The 22,977-nt window shown below is 43.0% G+C and overlaps 1 protein-coding gene across 2 annotated transcripts in view; it reads left to right on the top strand.

Annotated features, from left to right (window-relative positions):
- The window catches only part of ADGRA1 (adhesion G protein-coupled receptor A1), a 475,126-nt gene that overhangs the window by 406,035 nt on the left and 46,114 nt on the right, over nt 1-22,977 (top strand). For both annotated transcript variants that reach the window (XM_056849586.1, XM_056849587.1), the window contains one exon: nt 16,852-16,997. In XM_056849586.1, the coding sequence (XP_056705564.1) occupies nt 16,852-16,997 (146 nt within the window). The remainder of the gene's footprint in view (nt 1-16,851; nt 16,998-22,977) is intronic.

Below are 22,977 nucleotides of genomic sequence, written 5' to 3' on the forward strand. Positions count from 1 at the left end.
AGGGAATGTGTTTGTAAGCCGGTTTGATTCTCCTTTAAATGGTAGAGAAAGTCGGCATATAAAAACCAACTCTTCTTCTTCTCCACCAGTGGAAGTAGCGACTTCGTGAGGTTGTTTCAGGGTGGGCAAATGGTGCAGGCTTAAGTTCTTTCTCTCTGAAGGCCACAGTTGCAATCTGAATCAGGACAATGAACCCTTAGGAAGCATGGAAATTCCAGACCACATCTGTCAACACAACTCAGGGAAGTACCCAGGGCTGCTGACCTCCAGGTGGTGGCTGGAGATCTGCTATTACAACTGATCTCCAAGCAACAGAGATCCGTTCCCCTGGAGAAAATGGCCGCTTTGGCAATTGGAATCTATAGCATTGAAGTCCCTCCCCTCCCCAAACCCCACCCTCCTCAGGATCTGCCAAAAAGACCTTCCACCGGTGGTGAAGAGGGATCTGGCAACCCTAATTGCGAGCCCCTTCATTTTCTATTCCTAGTTAGGGTCTGTCAAATTAGGATTAGCATCATACCCTGCTCAGGTCGCTCCCCTCTCCCGCCCTCCCCAGGATCCACCCCCAACCCGGAGCTGGCAACCGTAGAGGTATCCCAGAAAAATGTACTGCCTTGTGTAGCATTCACTCAGGCATCCATCGCCACACATTTTTTGTACCTGGTTAACTTTAGTTTGTCTTGGAAGTAGTATAGTAGGCATCCTCATTAAATCAACTTCCAGTCAGGTCTGCATTCCAGTAAAATTCAACATGCTGCCTATTCTGTAGCTTTTCCCACAATGTGATTGCTGTGTTATGGTATTAAATTATTTGTTAATGCGATTCTTTAATCAAAAGCTTAACAGACTGTATGCTACATTGGCTTCTGAAAGACCTGGTTTGTATTATTAAAGTGTATTTCATGGGTTTTATTTTTGGAATCCTATTTTAATTGCCTGTGTTTATAAGATTCCTCCTGAACGTGGAGCATGTTTATGACATGCCTGCCTTTTGAAGCATCAGGGCTGAAGAACAGAATCGATGTTAAAAGAAAAAAGCAGACAGTATCAATACATTTACATACATGAAAAGCTAAGGGGGTGCTGTAGCGTAAATTCCCTCTGTGAGTTGAGGACACATCCAAAAGGAACAAATGGCATAAAAGCCATGGCTTGAACCCTGTATCGATGAGTTCCTCTTTGCCCATTGGGTTGTGTGTGCAGTCTTCTACTGCAGAGCATGCATTCCTCTAGTGCAAAGCAGTTTTACTTGTGCAAGTCCAGTGCTTTTCGAGGAACTTTACATGAGAGCAACATTCTTTTTAGCGGCGGTCTACAGCCCTGACCTGGGTGGCCCAGGCTAGCCTGATCTCGTCAGATCTCAGAAGCTAAGCAGGATCAGCCCTGGTTAGTATTTGTATGGGAGACCACCAAGGAAGTCCAGGGTTGCTGTGCAGAGGAAGGCACTGGCAAACCACCTCTGTAAGTCTCTTGCCATGAAAACCCCCAAAAGGGGTTGCCATAAGTTGGCTGCGACTTGAAGGCACTTTACACACACTACGTCTGCAACCATCGAAGAGGAGTGCAAGCAAAAGAAGATATAGGATCCAAGCCCATGTGCTGAGTGGAAGGCATATGCTGTTCCTGGACATTGCAGATAAATTTGTTTTGCTGTGACAGTATATTAAGGCTTCTTTTTAGTTTTAATGGGTATCCTTTATGATATCTAGTAGCACGTATCTGTCTTCACCAGTGGTAGCCCTGCATTCATTTATTAGAATAATCCTATAAAACTCACCCAGAGTCTCCCTAAAGGCTATCACTGACTGGGTCTTTAATAGAATTTTAAGATCTTTTGTTATTGAGCACAGTTCAGTATTCCTTTGATGTGACGAACTATTCATTGATTGAATAGGTTCAGACAGCATTAGCTGTAGCATCAACAACATCTGCCTGCTTGACGCTGCTGAGTTGCTTTCAGTCGCTTGTTTCTGTTTCACTGAGGGCCAAACTAGATGCAACAGTGTCCTCATGGTGGCCATGAGGACGCCACCATTGCCATTTTGAAATCGTTTTAACCACAACAAAGCAGGCTGAGGTGCTCTTGTCCCCCCCCCCTGTGCCTTATCAAACACCCCCTGGCTACTTTGGCACTTGAAAAGGAGTGGTGGGGAGATAAGAACATGAGAAAAGCCATGCTGGATCAGACCAAGGCCCATCAAGTCCATCAGTCCATTCACACAATGGCCAGCCAGGTGCCTCTAGGAAGCCCACAAACAAGATGACTGCAGCAGCATTATCCTGCCTGTGTTCCGCAGCACCTAATATAATAGTCATGCACCTCTGATCCTGCAGAGAATAGGTATGCATCATGACTAGTATCCATTTTGACTAGTAGCCATGGATAGCCCTATCCTCTATGAACGTGTCCACTCCCCATTAAAGCCTCCCAAGTTGGCATGCTTACCTATCACTTTGCTTCAACATTTTCTGCTTAAGTGATAGATGTGTTATAGAATTCCAAACACTGACCTATTATAAGCATAATATACCTACAGAATATAACTAGGTTTTAAGGTGAACAAGTTGAAATTTTCTGCCCATTTACATAGGAGAATAGTAGGATCTACCTTTGAGTGAACATGAATGGCTAGGGTTGCCAGCTCCAGGTTGGGAAATACCTGGAGATTTTTGGGACAGAGCCTGAGGAAGGCAGGGTTTGAGGAGGGGAGGGACTTCAATGCCGTATAATCCAATTGCCAAAGTGACCATTTTCGCCAGGTGTACTGATCTCTATCGGCTGGAGATCAGCTGCAATAGTGGGAGATCTCCAGCTACTACCTGGAGGTTGGCAACCCTATGAATGACTCATTCTGCATGGATAATAGAGCATGGTAATTAACCACATGAACTTAGCTGTGTACTGCTGGAATGTTGAATCTGATTCGTTAAAACTGAAAGGTTTAAGCTAAAGTAGCCTAAGAAGAATCTTCCAGAAACCTCTGGACCTTCTAGAGGACCTTCTAGAATATGTTCAAAGGATGGTGTAAAGGATGTTCAAAGGATGATGCAAATCCAATAGCTTGTTAGCCAGACACCTATGCAGGAGTAGGATGATTATTCCACAAAACCTTCTCCTAGAAACCAATCAAGCTGGAAAAAGAGATTTCATAAGCATTGTATTAATTTGAATAGCTGTTTGTTATTGGTTTTCCCTATCCATACTGGAGCCATTTCTAGGGATGCATCTAACATCTCGTTAAACTTTCAAAATGAGGTGTGCAAAGCGTTAGCTTTGAAGGCATTTTTAGCATATGTGTAATGTTGCTGGAGAGCACAATTACATTTCTACTTGGTATAATGTTCTATTACTATACCCACTTCCTGATTTCATAGAGCCCTCCTCTACTGACTGTTCCCACTAGACTGAATATATAGTTCAGCAGTCTGTTTTGCAGAAGACAAGAGGGTAGGCTACAGGTACAGCATTCAAAGGGACTATGTTGCCCAAGGGAACTAGGCAAGGTAGCTCTGGAAGGTGGATTCCCAATCTACTGTAGCATCATCTGCAGGTTTTTCTGAATGTGAGTAGGGCAAATGTGATATATGGAAGGGCCCCAAGAGAACCTCTGGGAGCCCATGATGAAAGACCTGACTTGCAAAAGAGGCAAAGGATCCCAAAGACCCTAAAAATCATCACCCTGGGATGAACACAGCCAGTTTTAGAAAGCTGTCTTATTTGGATGATCATTCCAGCGTTTCCCACCAAGGTTATTTTGTATATCACACAAAGCAGAATCTTTTCTGTATTCTGCTTAACTCTTTTAATCAGTCCCATGGCTCAGGATTTCTTAATAGCTGTTCAGTGGTAGTTAAATTCTTTCCCAATATGTTGAGACAGATTTATACTAATTCAATACTTCTTTAATACTTGTTGAGTCCATACAGATAAACAATGACAAACCTAACATCCTATTACTGCTAAAGAAAACCACTGTGTGGCCTCAGCAGTTATATTTCATAAGATGGATGGATGGATAGATGGATAGATGGATAGATAGATAGATAGATAGATAGATAGATATAGGGATATTTTGAAAGAAAATAAATTCACTCCCAGCTTACACAATAGCGGTTTATTCAATTTGCATTTCTAAATTCAAACTGATACCACCCTGTCTCAGAGATATAGCACTGATCTTATATGTTCATTTATAATGTTGCTATTAATAACCGCGCCAGTTTACAGAATGGTACCTTACAGGCTTTCCTGCATGATACAGCTCCTTATAAAATGCCCTGTACTTTTCACAGAAAGAAATTCCTCTTAGGTACCTTTTCATTTCTTCAAGTTTTGCCTCTTGTATCATCTATGTTTCACAACCTTTTGCCTTCGGTATGACCTATCCCGAGTTGTATTTCTTTCTTCTTAGAAATCCCCGCCCCCCAAAAAAACGACCTTGGATGTGGCATCTTACAAGCTAGAGAATCTTTATATATGCCAAGCTTTTGCCATAAAAAGTTAATAGAAATTAGGAAGAAGCACTCCCTTCATTTTAAGATGGCTTATTTCATCTCACATCCAAGATGCTATCTGTCTTCTGTGGAACGCATTTAAATGGACAGAGTTCTACCATTGGTGCTTGATTTTGCCCTCATTTACAACAAAGTACGTATGAGAACTCTGGATTGCAGCCTTCCAATGCCTATATGCTAAGGGTTTTCTTTTCCTTTTTACAAATTTTACACAAACCTCTCAATTCTTTATTTTAATAGTCTGCTCTTTAGCTTTGGTACAACCTGATGTCTTGTTTTGTTTTGCATCCAGAACCACTGGTTCTGTGCCCTTTAGCTTTTGGAAGAGCAGCTATTTCAATTCTGTTTTAATTATTTCTCTGGTGCTGTTCTCTTGACCTAAAACAGACCCACAGAGATTCTATTTGCCCAACTGGAGCAAGCTTATATTCTTTGTATAACAGGGCAAATAGCAGGTTGATGCAGAGGAAAGAGTTTAAATCCCTCCTCCTCTCTCACTGCAGTCCCTGGCCACACCAGGTCCCTATATGCCAGTGCAGCATCATGGTAAGAGTGCTCAACTAGGATCTGAAGAAAAGCTCTAAATGGTCTGGGACCTTCATACTTTTGGGACTGCCTCTCCCTATAGCTCCCCCTCAAGAATACTTTGATTTTCTTCACATGGTCTACTGTGGTGCCTGCCCACAGGTGACTCAACTGTCCTCAGTGAGGGCAAGAGCCTTTTTGTTAGCGGCCCCTGCCAGATGACATTTGAGCCCTGCAGGATCTTCCTAGATTCCGTAAGGCCTGTAAGACGGAGTTGTTCCACCCAGGCATTTTGTTGAGGATGGTCAAGGCCAATTTTTTACCTTATCAGCAATTCCACCTGGTTTTGACAGCAAACTGGGGTGTAGGTTGCTGGATGCCAATTGATGAAGTTTTATTTTGATTTCTGTTAGGGTATCACCTTGCTAGCCCTGACCTGGATGGCCCAGGCTAGCCTGATCTCGTCAGATCTCAGAAGCTAAGCAGGATCAGCCCTGGTTAGTATTTGGATGGGAGACCACCAAGGAAGTCCAGGGTTGCTGTGCAGAGGAAGGCACTGGCAAACCACCTCTGTTAGTCGCTTGCCATGAAAACCCCCAAAAGGGGTCGCCATAAGTCGGCTGCGACTTGAAGGCACTTTACACACACACATTACCTTGCTATCTTGTATTTTTTAAATTTTGTATGTTTGATTGTTGTTGTTTGATTGTTTGTTGAACTGTTGTGAGCACCCCCCCCAAGCCCTGTGACCCAGAGGAGGGTTGGGATATAAGTCTAAAATAAAGAAAAGGATCTTGAATGCCCATTCTGCCATGGAAGCTTATCAGAGGATCTTGGGCTGGTCACTTTCTGTCAGCCTAACCTACCTCACACAGTGGTTGGGAAGATAAAATGGAAAATGGGGAATGTTGTAAGCCACATGGTTTCTCCATTGGGGAGGAAAGGGTGTAAATAACTCAACAAACAAACAAATAATAAACAAAATGTGGCCTCTATTTAAAACATTGGTCCAGGCTAGGAATCTGAACTTCCAGACCATCTTGGATGGAAACAACCCAAAATGAGAGAATCCCCTTGAACCAAAGATGACAGGTTTCCCCATACTGTGCACACCTCTTATCGGTGAGCAATTCTATATTTTTTCACTTGACAGTAATGAACAGATGTTCCCTGTAGCCCTTGCCTACAGAGATCGGTTCCTCTGTAGAAAAATGGCAGCTTTGGAGGGTGAACTCTATAGCACTATTCCCTCCTAAGATCCCTCCCCCATGCCCTGCTGACCCCAGGCTCCACTCCCAAAACTCCAAGAATTTTCCAATCCAGAATTGGCCCCCAGCTCCCCCCAGATGGCTTCCTCATTTCTCAGAATCCCCTCTGTTTATACATGCAGCCACCTTCTTTTTCTGTCTGTCTGTGCTTCTCCTGTGTTGAATATAAAGTATGCAAATATAAAGCATGCTGCATTGGGGCCTTGGCAGTTACCTCTAGCTGCTTAGAAAATGGATCCACTACCACCAGACAGATGTTTTGTTTGTAGCAGTGCTTGGTAGCTGTTCTGTGTAGCCTTTAGCATGGCTAAAGAAGTCTTTCTGGTATCCTAGCTTCATTTTTTATTTCACTGTACCCAGTAGAGCCAGCATGGTGTAGTGGTTAAGAGCAGCGGACTCTAATCTGGATAACTGGGTTCGATTCCCCATTCCCCAGACATGAAGTCTGCTGGGTGATCTTGGGCCAATCACAGTTCTCTCAGAACTCTCTCAGCCAGCCTACATGGAGGAAGGCAATGGCAAACCACCTTCGAATGTCTCTTGCCTTGAAAACCCTATGGAGTTGCCATAAGTCAGCTGTCACTTGGTGGTGCACATACACACACTCACACATGTACCCAGGTTAATGCAGCTGTAGCTCAGTGGTGGGGTATCTGTTTGCACACAGAAGATTCCTAGCATTTCCAGTTAACATGCTCAGGTAGTAGTGAGAAACCTCCATCTGTGTCCTAGAAGAGTTGCTGCCAGTCAGAGTAATCAATACAGACCTAGATCTGACTAGATGAAACATGTTAGTACAAGTTTTTAACCATGAGCAGTGGGTGTGCCATCTGAACTGATGCCATTCTTTGCCAGAATTGGTAACAAAGCCAATATGATGTTCTATAGCCATTCTGAGTCTGGGTAAATGGCTATCCTGTCTAAAGGGCAGTTTGATTTCTGCATCTTGTATTCAATGTGTGTTCCCCTTGCCTAACATCTTTTGCACCAGTCAACAGTGTGGCAGCAAATCTGGTTAAATTCTTCCCATTTTGATACTATCTAGACATACCTGCAAACTAAATCCTAGCATGCTCTGGCCCTTTAGGAATTCTTCCACTGGAGAGCCAGTCCAAACTAACCAGTTCCCAAAAGCTGATTCCTTATATGAACACAAGCTGGGTCTCCTCCACTAGCAAGCCATTTAGACTTCTCCCATAATTCCATTTAAATTCATGTCCTCATTTTTTGCCCAGCCAAATGTAGCAGTTGCAGTTATCCCCTTCTTTGTGTTTAATGCATCCATCTGCTGTTGGTGTTCTTCTTGCCCTCCTGCATATTGAGTGATCTCTATTCTTTGTTTCAAAATAGCCTGCACCGCGGTATTGCTTTCCCCATTTGCAGCTTTAAGCTGTTTAATTTGAGATTCTAAATCTGCACGTCCCAGCTGAGCCCATGCTTCGTGTAATGTGCAAAACAATCCTTGAACAAGCAGAACAGCCTTGTGTTTTGAATGCCTTAAGGACATCCCTTTTCACGGGGGATAACTTGACCTGTTCCCCCTTAATCGTTCTGTGGGGGTAGCAGTTAAGTAGGGGGGAAAGTACCTGAGGAGGACCTCTCCTCTTCAAAAGGGGGAGATATTTTTCCTAAACAAGCAGAATCTTCCCAAGACACACTTATCTTCCCCTGTTTTCCTCTATAGAGACAAAGCTTTACCACAAAGACAGCATCTAATAGGAGAGAGTCTCACAGAGGCAGAGTTTTGACCTCCTGAACCTCGTGGAATCGAAGTCTCTAAGGACAGCTTTTGACTTCTTCAACACTGTGGAAACAAAGTGTCACTCAGAGCGGAGTCTTGACTCCTAATAGGAGAACCATCTCACTTAGAGCAGTGTTTGACTTTCTGAACATGGTAGAAACAAAGTTTCATAGGACAGCATTTGACCTTGAAGACTGGACTCAAAAGGCCAAAGTGTGCATTGTATATTTCTTTTCCGTCTTCGTTTTAACAGTGTGTGATTTCATTTGCAAATGCAGCTGCTGCACTGGCTTTTTTGAGTTGGAGAATGGCTTGGGGAAAGAGGAGCTCTTTAACCTTTTCTTCCAGTCCTGTTGTCTGACTGAAAAAAGCCACCTCCCCCAACAGCTTTCCCCCTCCTTCCTTAGATTTTGACCTTTTATGCACCGACTGTTTCCGTTGCCATCACCCCCTGACTACTTCGGGATTTTGTTTTCAATTATGCACGTTTTCTCCAACCTTTAGAAGTCACCTCACTCTCCCCTCGTATTTCCCCCGCATTTTCTGGATGCTATTTTATCCGGAATTTAAAGTCTGCCTCGATCCCAAATCAAAAGCTGGTCCTGTGCATATTGTCAGTTTGGGTTTTTCTCCCCACATCCATTCTTGCTTCTCCATCTCACTTGTCTTTCCCCCTCGTTCAACCCCTCCCCTCGAAACCATCTTTGTGTGTGTGTGTGTGTGTGAGAGAGAGAGTGAGAGAGAGAGTGTAGGGCTAGCAAGAGTATGCTGAAATACTATGAGGCTGCTTATTTGGTCAGTTTCACAGCGAGTGTTGGTCAGACCTTGGCCAGATGGATCAGGGTTTTTTTTTTGTGAGTGTGGGACTACGAACACTGACATAATCACAAACAACCTATGTGGCTGCTTATTTGATCAATTTCACAGCAAATGAGTCCGTTTCAGACCTTGGCTGGATTGAACAGAGCCAGGCGGATTTGCCGCCCTCTCCTTATAGGTGTCTTTGGTGACCACTCCCCCCTTAGTTCAGATGCTCCACATTTTCACTGGGCCATGCAGAAATATACTCCGAGTAATCCCAAGTACTCTGGGAATTTATTCGGGGGCGGGGGAGCACCTGTACAGAGGGATTTGAGAATTTGTCTGCAAATACTGTGCATTGAGAGAGCAGCATATCCAACAGAAACAACCCGTGCATAAAAGGCCTTTCTTTGCTGGTCAAATGAAGGGAGCGTCTGCAGATATTTGTTGACTTCTATCTTCAAAGGACAATGCAAATATCTGCAGATATTTGTTGACTTCTATCTTCAAAGGACAATGCAAATATGCCAGCTCACCAATCAGTTGGGAAGGAGAGGTTTCTCAAGCTATCTTCTAATGCAAATAGGTTCTCAACAATGTTGTGGGCACGTTCTGCCACCTCCACCTATTACGGTATGCTTTTTTTGTTTATTACCAAAGCCATTTGGTTTTTTCATAGAGCTCTTGACTGTTATTTTACTAGGACTCACATATGTAGACAACATCTTTCACAATGTTATTCCATTTCTCTGAGAAGGTAATGTTTCCTTTTGCCATAATGTCTTAGGGCTGGACCAGCTCTCACAAGCAGAATGACAATGGGGAATAGGCTTGCCAACCTCCAGGTGGGGCCTGGAGATCTCCTGGAATTACAACTGATCTCGGGGTGACAGAGATCAGTGAAAATGGCTGCTTTGGAGGGTAGATTCTATGGCATTATACCCTGCTGAGACCCCTCCCATTACCCTCCTCAGGCTCTACCCCCAATCTCCAGGGATTTCCTACCCTGGAGCTAGCAACTCTAATTGGGCAATATACAATACTCTTCATTAAGAGACTTGAGAATAATAAACATGTTTCATCAAACATACAACTGCTACCAAAAACTGGGATGCGAGCTTCCAAGTGGGATCTAGGGATCTCCCAGAATTACAGCTCATCTCCAGGCTAGAGAGATCAGATCCCCTGAAGAAAATTGATGCTTTGAGGGGGGTGGACTGTATGGCATTGTACCCCACTGAGGTCCCCATCCTCTTTAGGCTCCACCTCCGAATCTTCAGGAGTTTCCCAACCTGGATCTGGCAACCCTACCCTCCATCCTCCACCAGTGGCCAGGAGAGACCTGGAAACCCTAACCAAAAATGACCACCGTGTGCCTTGTTCTCCCCTGTCTCCTTTGCACTGGGTATGTACTTCGTGTTGTTAAATCATTACATTGTGCATTTCCCTGCTAGCAACAGCCAGTAATATGGGAGTGGAGGAAACACACAGCATGCTGTCATGGCAGACATTGATTGTACTGTTATAAGAAAGGATGGGTAGAACAAGATACGATGCTATTTTTTCCTATGGAAGCATCACACAATGTTTATAACTGGTCTTAATTTTTTTAACTGAAATCTAAATAATAAGTTTAAATATTTTCTGGACAGTAAACTCCATATGCAGTGACCTGGATGGCTCATGTAAGCTAAACAGGATCCGCGCTGGTTAATACTTGGATGGGAGACCACCAAGAAAGTCCAGGGTTGCTATGGAGAGGCAGGCAAACCACCTCTATTTGTCTCTTGCCTTGAAAACCCTATAGGATTGCTATAAATAAGTTAGCTGAGACTTACCAGCACTTTCCACTTACAAACTATGTATTTCCATTCTCTATTATTGTTCTTCTGTTTTGGGGATAGTGGTTTTTTTTTGCCTGCAATAGGAGTCAGGGTGGATTGGTTTAAATCGGGGCTGATTTAAATTACCAAAGAAAGGGGCAAATTTAAATTACTGATTTAAATCAAGGTTCCCATTTTTTTCTGGAAAAGCGTGCATACTAATAGGTTTTAACTGCAATAGCAAACACTTTGTTTGCAACTAAATAGATGCTTAAATAGATCAAGGAGTATAATCCAAAATGTGTAGCCATGCAGCCCATGTGTCTGTTTCATTACAGAGTTTATGTCAGCTGAGCAGAAGAGCAATTGTGAAAAAATTAAACAGTTCTGTTTGGCTCTCTTATACACTTGATGACTATATACACTTACTTGATGGGGAAGAAGGAGGTATGGCTCTGTGGTACAACCTCTGCTTGGCATGCAGACATTCCCAGGTTCAGTCTCTGGCATCTCCAGTTAAAGGGATCAGGTAGCAGGTAATGGGAAAGACCTCTGCCTGAAACCCTGAAGATCCAGCACCAGTCGGTGTAGACAACACTGACCTTGATGGGCCAATGGTCTGATTCAGTATAAGGCAGCTTCATGTGTCCATGTGACTAAGTGCTCAGAACTTTGCAAAAGCAAGGGTTGGTGGTCACTGGACAAAGTGTCCTGGACAGTAAAGGCCCATCATTAGGGTTCTCATGTCCTTCTTTGCCAATGGCAGGAGGTTTTGGGGGTGGAGCCTGAGGAGGGTGGGGTTTGGGGAGGGGAGGGACTTCAATGCCATAGAGTCCTATTGCCAAAGCAGCCATTTTCTCCAGATGAACTAATCTATATCAAAATGAGATCAGTTGTAATAGCAAGAGATCTCCAGCTAGTACCTGGGGGTTGGCAACCCTACCCATGATGCTTTATTGACATAGGAATATTTATAATTTGTACAGTACCAAATACAATTCATGGTGAGGCGTAGTCTCAAAACTCATATATTTCCCTCCACTATTATTTCACATGAAAAAAAAAGCTTTAACTTGATATGTTAATGGATCGTTGATTCTGTTTGAAGAGATTGTGAATTTGTATTCCTATCATTCTGGGCATTTTAAGTCCATTCTCGGTGTTGCTTTTTTGTATATTATCTTTGTGTTTTATGTATTCTTGATTATGTATTCAAGATTGTAATGGCCTTTGGCCGTATGCAATACATTTTACTTGTATTACATTCAGATAACTGAACAAGGTTATTTTCTAAGACAGTGTAAAAAAAAAAAGATCCAATATAAATCAAAATATGTTTTACAAATGTTGTAAAAATCTACTTAAAAAAAACATTTTAATCTACCTTGGTAGTAGTGGGGAATAAGAAAGGAGCCAATGTAATGAATTTTGTCTGTATTCCAAGCCAATCCTATCAGTTAACAGTTCACTACTGTATGGACTTGAGACAGAGTCAGGATGTGCCACTCCAATCACTACTCAAGGCTAAATTGAATGTTAATGGTATAATGCTACAGAGGGAGGTTGCCTTTTCATTGACCCTATACATTTAATTTGCATTACATGCAGCATAATTAGCAAAACAGTAGCAGGTCTATTATCCGCCTGCCAGCAAAGCTTAGCGAATCAATTCAAGTTTAATTCCAGAAGCTTAAATTCAAACGTGAACTGTAGCCACAAAGGGAGTAGTTTTCACAGTCATGGACTGGAACGGCTATAAAGCCTATTATCTATCACAAATGGATAGCTTACTTAGGGGTATATCTCCAGGGTCCTCCTGGAGCACTGACTCTTGTGTCCACCCATTTCCCTTCTTTGTGATAGAATATAACTCAAAACAAGGAGAGAAAAGAAAGTTACATGTGCAAAAGGATAAACGTTTTCTAGAAAAGTATTAAGATTCATCAGCACACACTGCATGCGACACCCTCCCAAAAAGGGGCTTTGTTTATTAAATTGGAAAACTTCCAATAAACATTTTTAAAATGACAGTTTACTCCTTATAGACCCCACTGCACAGGTAAAGGTACACAGTTTAAATGACAGAATCATAGTGTTGGAAGGGACCTACAGGGTCATCTAGTCCACCCCCTGCACAATGCAGGAAATTCATAACTAGCTCCCCCCCACACCCACAATGACCCCTGCTCTCTGCCCAGAAGATGGCAACAAACCCTCCAGGATCCCTGGCCAATCAGGCCTGGAGGAAAACTGCTACCTGACCCAAAGTGGCAATCTGCACCTCAAGAGCCAAGCACTGATGCAACCCTTCCTGACATCGCTCTCATGATCTGTCTAAGTTCACAGAATCAACATTGCTGTCAGATGGCCTTCTAGCCTCTGCTTAAAAACCACCAAAGAAGGAGACCCCACCATCTCCTGAGGAAGCCTGTTCCACTAAGGAACTGCTCTATCAGAAAGTTCTTCCTAATGGTTAGCCAAAAACTCTTGATTTAATGTCACCCCATTGGTTCTGGTCTGACCTTTTGGGGCAAGAGAAAACAACTCGACACCATCCCCTATATGACAGCCTTTCAAGAACTTGAAGATGGGTATCATACCATACCACCTCTCAATCATCTGCTCTCCAGGCTAAACATACCGAGCTCCTTCAACCTTTCCCCATAGGACTTGGTCTTCAGACCCTTCACCGTCTTCGTTGCCCTCCTCTGTACATGTTCCAACTTGTCTATATCCTTCTTAAATTCTAGTGTTCCAAACTGAACACAATACTCTGGGTGAGGTCTAACCAGAGCAGAGTAAAGCAATACCATCACTTCACGTGATCTGGACACCATGCTTCTGTTGATACAGCCCAAAACCACATTGGCCTTTTTAGCTATCACATTACACTGCTGACTCATGTTCAGTGCATAGTCTTCTAAGACCCCCAGATCCTTTTCACACACCCTACTGCCAAGACAAGTCTCCCCCAATCTATAATTATGCATTTGATTTTTCCTACCTAAATGCAGAATTTTACATTTATCTCCATTGAAATTCATTTTATTTGTTTTTGCCTAGTTTTTTTTCCTGTCAGGATCATCCTGTATCCTGGCTTTGTCTTCTGCCATATTTGCTACCCCTTCCAATTTAGGATCATCTGCAAATTTAATAAGCATCCCCTCTATTCCTTTGTCCAAATCATTTATAAAGATGTTGAACAACACAGGGCCCAGGACAAATCCCTGAGGCACTCCACTAGTCACTCCTCTTCAAGAGGATGAGGAACCATTAACAAGCACTCTTTGGGTGCGATCTATCAACCATTTACAGATCTACCTAACAGTAATAGGATCTAAACCACATTTTACCAACTTGTCAACAAGAATATTATGTGGAACCTTATCAAAAGCCTTACTGAAACCAAGATAAACTATGTCCACAGCATCCCCCCGATCCAGCAAGGTAGTAACTTTCTCAAAAAAAGGATATAAGGTTCAGCTGACATGACTTGTTCTTGAGAAACCTGTGCTGGCTCTTACTAATCACAGCCATCCTTTCTAAATGCTCAAGGATGGACTGTTTGATCATTTGTTCTAAAAGTTTTTCAGGTATAGATGTAAAGGTGACAGGTCCGTAGATACCCGGATACTCCTTGTTCCCCTTCTTGAAGATGGAGACGACATTTGCCCGCCTTCAGCTTCTGGCACCTCACTAGTTCTTCAAGAACTCTCAAAAATAATGGGCAGAGGCTCAGAAATTACATCCGCAAGTTCTTTTAGTACCCTTGGATGCAATGTCTGCTGCTGTTCTGCACCACATATTTTCCATGCACCTTGTACTCTCATTTGGTATGGAACATGTTTCCAGTGGGAGGAGAATATTAACTGCCCTTGGATATATGCAAGATTCAATTGCAAGAGAAACAACAACAAAAAAGCTCAGTATATCGTAAGAGCATTTGTTGTGACTACTTTATTATACCTCATAATAACCAGTGATTACACTGGAGTATGGTTGCCAATTGCAGTTTTGGGTAGTTCCTAGAGAGAGCCAGCATGATGTAGTGGTTAAGAGTGGTGGTTTGGAGCGGTGGACTCTGATCTGGAGAACAAGGTTTGATTCCCCACCCCTCCACATGAGCGGTGGACGCTAATCTGGTGAACTGGGTTGGTTTCCCCATTCCTACACGTGAAGCCAGCTGGGTGACCTTGGGCTAGTCACAGCTCTTAGAGCTCTCTCAGCCTCACCTACCTCACAGAGTGTCTGTTGTGGGGAGGGGAAGGTAAGGTGATTGCAAGCTGCTTTGATTCTTCATTAAGTGGTAGAGAAAGTTGGCATATAAAAACCAACTCTTCTTCTTCACTCTGGAATTGTACCAGGTCCTAAGTAAGCAGATGCTTCACATTATCACTGCAATCAATAGGACTACCAGAATTTGTACCTAGTTGGATTACATCATGTCTAGAGTGATCAGATTGAAGCTCCTTCTAAGAAAAAAGGTGCAAAGAAACTTAGCATCAAGTCTCAGACTAGAATTCCAACAAAATACAAAGAAGCCAGGAGCATAATATTCTTGTATCTTGTAAAAGTACTTTAGTACCCAGTTTTGGTAGAAAGAATAACTCAACCTTTCCAGCAAGTCAGTTATAAAACTGGGTATGTGTTTAAGGGGGTGATATACTTGATTCTCATTTGCAAAACAAACACTGCCTTGTTGAAGTTTTTTCATTTGCCTCTGAGGACACATCTAGGCTCTCATTTTTCACCTAACACAGTATTGGTGGCTGTGCCTAGGAAGTGCAGAATTTGAAGAGGAAGAAGCTCAGTGTGGATGTGACCCCACAGGGTGTACCCCCAAAGTTGCAGTTTCCTCTAGGGAAACTGCTCTTTATAGTCTGGAAATCATTTGTAGATTTGTGAGAAGGTCAGGTTTTACCTTGGGAATGGTAACCCTATCTGGAGGAATTCTCACATATGGCGAGTGAGGAAATGATTCAGTGCTGTATAATGTATAAACTGTATGACTAAGACCGAGGAAACCCTAGGATCCACACTCAGCAAATGAAGCTTGCTATGTGATCTTATCTCCACTAAGCTACCTTACAGGGTTGTGGTTAGGGATAGGGGTGTGCACCATTTTTTCTGGTATTTTTTGGGTTTGGGTTTAATAGACCTGAAAATTTCCAAAAAAAATCTGGAAAAAGCCAAATAATTTGGCATTTCCCCAAAAAATTCAAAACTTTTAGGGTTAATTAACCCACCCCCAAAATAAGGTGTGCAGAACTGAAGGCTGAACTCAGAGCAAGCCCAGCCCTCAGTTCTGCATCCCCCCCCCCAAAGTTCCCATGGAGTTTGACCGGCAAGGAGTGGAACCAAAGGCTGTGCCGGCTCCCAGTTGGGAGCCGGTGCAGCCTTTGGATTTTTTGTCCCGCTGGCTTTGGACACAGCCAGCAGCAGGCAAGGAAAGGAGGGGGGAAGGTGGAGTTTTTTAAAAAATGGTGGTGGGGCCAAAGTGGCCCTGAACAATGCCGAATAAATTCAGCATTATTCGGGGATCCGCTTTTCAGCTCCCTTTAATTGCCGCCATTTTTTTGGTACACAAAAAGCAGGAAAATACCAAAAAGGTATTTTTTGGGTGTTTTTGGATTTGGCATATCAATATGCACGCTCCAATGAGGGATAAAATGGTGCATTCAGGAAATACAGGATGAATGAAATAAATTCCTCTTCCTAAATGGTACACCATGGGAGAAGAAGGAGGATCTGTGCAAATTTGCTGTGGGTTTTTTTATCTGCATGATCCGAGCAGTTAATTAAAGTGCTTTTAACTCACTTACCTTCACTTTAAGCAGGATAAGAGGATCATGATAACAATCCGTTTTAGACTGAGGAACTCACGATTTTTGCATGTTGTGTTTTATAAAAATCCTACTTGTTTTGTCAGGTATTAGAAAATATCAGCATGGGTTTAAGTCTGAGATGCTCCCTGCTTTTCGGCTCACTTTCATTTCTTTGCATTGAAGGAGTCAGGCAGATACAAAAAAGGTTACTTAAAGCAGTTACAAATGCTCTTATTTTTAAAAAACAAATTATAGTGTATATATGAATATATACAGCATTATAATACAGTTCATTATAATGTCATTTTTGTAGCCATTTGTTGATCCTTGTAACTATCACCATTTTATTCTAGGTTGGCATAGTATTACATTATTCTACACTCTCTACAATGCTGTGGATTGGAGTGACTGCAAGGAATATATATAAGCAAGTCACAAAAAAGCCTCAGACTTCCCCAAACAGTGACCAGCCTTCTTATCCAAAACAGCCATTGCTCAGGTATGGACGACTATTGGTATTATTTCTGTGGGATTTATTCTACAGTTTAAAGCTTTCAGACCCTTTCAGATCAAGTTGTGGTTAAAATGTAAACATTTCTGTTTTCCAGCCTGGTAAGGTTTCTTTCAGAACACAGCAGTTGAATACTGCCAGAATTGGATACCTTTCTACGTAGCCCATGTGAGGACTTCAGATGTGCTTTTATCTCATCTTAAAACCATACTTTTAAAATGTGGGTGCTCTGGTATGCATACAAATGCATGGCCAAACACATTTTGCTGGAAATGACCCAAAATCTGAGGTTCAGACATGCATCTGTAGGGAGCACCACATATTTTTATTTTTTTAATAAAAATATGTGGTGCTCCCTATAGATGCATATCTGACCTTCAAGTTTTGGGCCATTTCCAGCAAAATGTTTTTGGACAAGCATTTGTATGCATAGCTCATTCTTAATAAAACTATGAGCGATGCTTACAAATGCATGTCCAAAAATATTTTGCTGGAAATGGCCCAAAATTTGAAGGTCAGTTATGCATCTATAGGGAGCACCACCCATTTTTATTTTTTTTAAAAACCTGATTTGATGTTGCTTAAGTATATGCTTGAAACTATGTGCAGTTAGGCCCATTGTGAATCAGGTTGCAACTGGCAAGCATATTATTCAGTGGTGGAAAGAGTAACCACTGAATAATTAAAGCTAGATAGACTTTGTAGTTATCTGAAAATTCCTTATGTACTTTGGGATTAATCCACAGACTAATTCATCATAAAGGGTAGAGAGGCAGGAGCACGTTGGAGCGTTTCACTAGGTTTTCAGTGTATGAATTATTCACCGACTGTTTATTTCTCATTACAAAAACATTGTACGCCTTTGCTCATAATGGGTTTTAGCACTTGAGAATAGGGCAAAAGAATGGACTACTCCTATATCTTAATTGCATTTAATCATTTGTAAATATTAAATATGGAATCCACTTGAAAAATGGTTACTGGACTGCCTTAGAGACTTCTGATGCAGCATTTTGCAGGGCTACGCTGAAGCCAGCAAACTTGCCACCAGCCACCAAAGTATTATTTCTTTGCTGTCTTGATGTTTTGATTTTGACAACTTGACAATTCTGCACTAAATGTAAGGTTTTGGCAACTGGGTTATAAATAGGGTTGCCAGGTGCCCGGTGGTGGCGGGCAAACCCCCAGCAATTCACCCCTCTGCCCGCCGACCAGCTGAGGGTCAGCGGGCAAACGTGCACATCGCAGCATGTCACTTCCGGTTTACACTGGAAGTGCTGCCTCGCGAGGGGCTTTATACCACTCAAACTCTTAGTTTCTCAAGTGGTAAAACGCCCCTTGCAATGGGTTTACACCCGGAAGTGCCGCATCGCAAGCGGCCCTTTACCACTCAAACTACGAGTTTGAGTGGTATAAGGCCCCTCGCGAGGCTGCATTTCCGGTTGTAAACCGGAAGTGACGCGCACCTGCGTCACCGTGCCAGCGCGTACGTGCTCATCACCCAAGCTCTACCCCAAAAGCCTCCCGCCGGAGGAGAGGGGGGACCTGGCAGCCCTAGTTATAAATATCATTACTCAACTGAATTACACACTCTGCATACTTCTGTTGATTTTGTTTCAGTATTCTGTTAGCAGTAGCCCCCATAATGATCTCCTTTTTCTTTCTGGGTCACAGATCTTCCTTATGCTATTTTTCTTTTTGTAGAAGATAAATTTCAGACCACTGCTTGGTTAAAGGAGCAGTTTCTTGGGCTAACTGGGATTCAGTTAAACGGCTAAGCAGAATCCTGTTAAACCCAGTGTCTGCTTCAAAGTAATGGGCTCAGTGACTGTGGCTGTTAGATCAGGATCCTTGGAGATCTTTCAGCATAGTTGAAGGGATTGAGCTCTTGCTGCAGAAGCTGGACAGAGACTCATGGCAGCACAGATTGTTTGGCAGTTGCCCAGAGGCCATAAATGCGGGTGAATTCAATCTAGCGTGCCCACCTCGGCATAGAAAACGGCAATTTACCTTGAGAAACTGAAACCTGCTGTACGACTGCATAGTGTATATTTAAAATGTAAAGAAGTACGCTGCGTTTCTGTGTTCAGAAAAGCCCATCCATGTTTATATTTATTTACTTCGTTGGATTTCTGCTGTTTAAAGCACGATCTAGTCAGAGGAGGTTGATTATAAGCTCTTTAAAAATCTACCTAATGGAAGCTCTGAGTGCTGCACAGAAAATCAGAAGCAGTTTTTTTTTTTAATTGAGCTACCCACTTTGTGATTTATTATGTTTTTCACTCCATAGTTCATGGTAAAATGAACAGTAGCCTGTTTTTGTAGTCTGCAATAAGATTATTAAGGTAGAATGTTTTAGGCATGCTAGGTTGATTCCGAGTTGGTAACCTCAATTAGTCCTCTGTCAATTCAACAATGTTATAATAGTATATACTGGAACCGTAGAAAAACCTCAAGCCTACCTTTGAAGCAATCAAATGTGAAAGTATTTAATAGCTGACTAAAATTATTTTATGATGTTGTAGGCATCATAAACCCTAGAGAAACATACCCGGAAATACCTAATAGACTCCAGTAATTCTTACTACACTGAGTAATAATGAAGAATGGCTTTTCTGTTGGAGGCTTGTCTTCTCTTTTAGTATATGTGTAAAATTAACTCATTCCGCAGGTTCCAGATGGACATTTTTCTAAAACACCGTTGCTGTTGGGGACATGTGGATATTTGTTGTGATTCGATAAAGAATATTGTTGCACACAATTAAGCAATCAATATGCCTTTCAAGATATATTTTTCAAATGACATTTTAAAGAAACATCATTTCGTGAAGCAGGTAGAATTTCAGAAATATATGAATGCACCATTTCAACGACTCATTTAGGAAGTGGAAGGAGGGCCTTGTTAACAAGGATGAATATAAACAAATAACCTGTGCTTGGAGGGAGAGTGTTAGAAAACCTAAAGCTCATTATGAGCTTAGGCTAGCGAGAAATGCTAAACACAACAAAGAATGGCTCTTTTGCTATGTTTAGAGTAAGAAAAAGAACAAGGACAATGGTAGGCCCATTGTGGGGACAGTAAAGTGAAGTTGTAACAGGTGATGAAGAGAGGTCAGAACTGCTCATTTCCTACTTTTCCTCAGTCTTCTCTTGTAAGGGAAACGGTGCTCAACATGGCAAAAACTGAACAGATGATGAGGGATCAGCCTAGGATCAGCATAGGGGTAGTACCAAAACACATAGTTTCTTTAAATGAAACTATGTCCTCAGGGCCAAGTGAACTGCATCCAAGGGTACTAAAAGAACCTGTGGATGTAATTTCTGAGTCTCTCGCCATTATTTTTGAGAATTCTTGGAGAACAGGTGAGGTGCAGAAGATTGGAGGTGGCAAATGTTGTCCCCATCTTCAAGAAGGGAGAAAAGGAGGATCCGGGTACCTACTGATCCATCAGCTTGACGTCTATACCTGGAAAAGTTTTAGAACAAACCATCAAACATTCAGTCCTTCAGCATTTAGAAAGGATGACTATGATTACTAAGAGCCAGCACAGGTTTGTCAAGAACAAGTCATGTCAGATTAACCTTATCTCCTTTTTGAGAAAGTTACTACCTTGCTGGATCAGGGGAATACAGTGGACATAGTTTATCTTAATTTCAGTAAGTCTTTTTTTTTAATTATTTTTTAAAATAGTAATATAAAAATACAAAAAATAACAAGAATAAACAAAAAATATAAATGATACTGACAGCCCATCCCTCACCTTTTGGCGGCCGGGGACAGCGGGGCTGAGGCACCCCTGCAGTGCCTCCAAATCTGTTTCCTGCCTACCGAATGGCTTTAAAAACCCTTTCGCCGGCTTTTTAAATTTTAAATGGGGCATTTTGCCCCATTGAGAACAGTGAGGCTGCGCCTGCAGAAAAGCAGGTGCAGAAACGCCATTCTCCCCACTGGTGTGCCGGGCTGAAAGGGGACAGGAAGCTAATTTCTGGCAATTCCAACCCCTGGCACGCCCCAGGAATGGCCCCCGGGATGCCGCATGGCCCTTTGCACTGGTAGGACACTGGCAGAAGGCCCAGCCGGTATCCCTGGGTGGTGCTGCCATGGCAGTGTCGGGAGGATGTCATCCAGGCCTACCCGCTCGTGTCTGGCCCATCCTGGACAGCATAAGTAATGCCAGCGCAGGGGGTCCAAACACCGGCGCAGCCCCTTCCTGGCCTCCAAAGGACTTTTGTCCTTGGAGGTTAGGAATGGGCTGTGAGACTGCTACTACACATAAAATTGATCTGACATGCTTAAGGCAAGATATTTAACAACCATCATCTATACAGTCATTGATAGACCCAAGTTACAGCATTAGAAAATATTTCAGACAGTATATTGGATAAATAAACCATTGTATTTCTACTGTCATTTCTGTAAGAGTTCAGTAAGGCTTTTGATAAGGTAGCAGATACAGTAGAAGACAGAGCCAGAATACAGGATTATCCTGACAGACTGAAGACCTGGGCTAGAACTAATAAAATGAATTTCAACAGAGATAAAGTTCTGCATTTAGGTAGTAAATATCAAATTCATAATTATAGGATGGGGGAGACTTGTCTTGGCAGTAGTATGTGTGAAAAGGGTCTAGGGGTCTTAGTAGACCATTCACTGAACATGAGTCAGCAGTGTAGTGCAGTAGTTAAAAAGGCAAATGTGGTTTTGGGCTGTATCAACAGAAGCATAGTGTCCAAATCACGCGAAGTGATGGTATTGCTTTACTCTGCTTTGGTTAGACCTCACCTAGAGTATTGTGTTCAGTTTTGGACACCACAATTTAAGAAGGATGTAGACAAGCTGGAACATGTGCAGAGGAGGGCAACGAAGATGGTGAGGGGTCTGGAGACTGTCCTATGAGGAAAGGTTGAAGGAGCTCAGTGTGTATCGCCTGGAGAGGAAAAAACTGAGAGGTAATATGATAACCATCTTCAAGTATTTGAAGGGCTGTCATATAGAGGATGGCATGGAGTTATTTTCTGTTGCCCCAGAAGGTTGGACCAGAAGCAATGGGTTGAAATTAAATCAAATGAGCTTTCGGCTAAACATAAGAAAGAACTTTCTGACAGAGCGGTTCGTCAGTGAAACAGGTTTCCTCAGGAGGTGGGTGGTTCTCCTTATTTGGAGTTTTTTTTAAGCAGAGGCTAGACGGCAGCAATGCTGATTCTGTGAACTTAGGCAGATCATGAGAGGGAGGGCAGGAAGAGTTGCGTCAGTGTTTGCTCTCGTGGCCCTTTCTTACATACCCAGGGCAGGGGTCTCAAAACTGCGGCTCCAGAGCTGCATGCAGCTCTTTGGCCAGTTGAGTGTGGCTCTCCGAACTTGGTTCAGAGCCCCTGCTCTTGCGCCCGCTCGCGCCAGCAGCCAGGCTGCGGAGCTGGTGCACCTGAGAGAGTGGGTGAGCGGGCGCGCTGTCTCTCCCCCCCACCCGCCGTGGAGAATGGCCGTGTCCCCCTTTCCCTTGCCCTCAATGGTTGGGAGGCTAAAGCCTCCCGTCCCCTCTAGCCGCGCGATTGCTGGGCGGCTCAGCGGTTCCTGGCCCCCCCGCCTATCAGCTGTTGGGCGGGGCGGGCTTCCTTTGGTAGACCTGGCCTCCGGCTGAGTCCCATTGGGAGGCCATGTCTACCCACTGGCTTTCTTGGCGGTAGACCTGGACTCCGAGGAGGGGGGAAAGTCCCCCTTCAGAGGCCAGGTCTACCAATTGGCTTCTATGGACCTCCAGAGGCCAGGTCTACTGCCAAGAAAGCCAATGGGTAGACCTGGCCTCCCAATGGGACTCAGCCGGAGGCCAGGTCTACCAATAGGCTTTTATGGCTGTAGACCAGGCCTCCAGATGAAGACTCTGGACGGGGAGGGGGAAATGGCAGGGACTTACAATTTAATTTTTATCAATAAATAAGATCACTATTCAGTATGATATCAAGTTTTATT

The sequence above is a fragment of the Euleptes europaea genome, chromosome 5, assembly GCF_029931775.1.
Source record: "Euleptes europaea isolate rEulEur1 chromosome 5, rEulEur1.hap1, whole genome shotgun sequence".
In the NCBI taxonomy this organism is placed as follows: Eukaryota; Metazoa; Chordata; class Lepidosauria; order Squamata; family Sphaerodactylidae; genus Euleptes; species Euleptes europaea.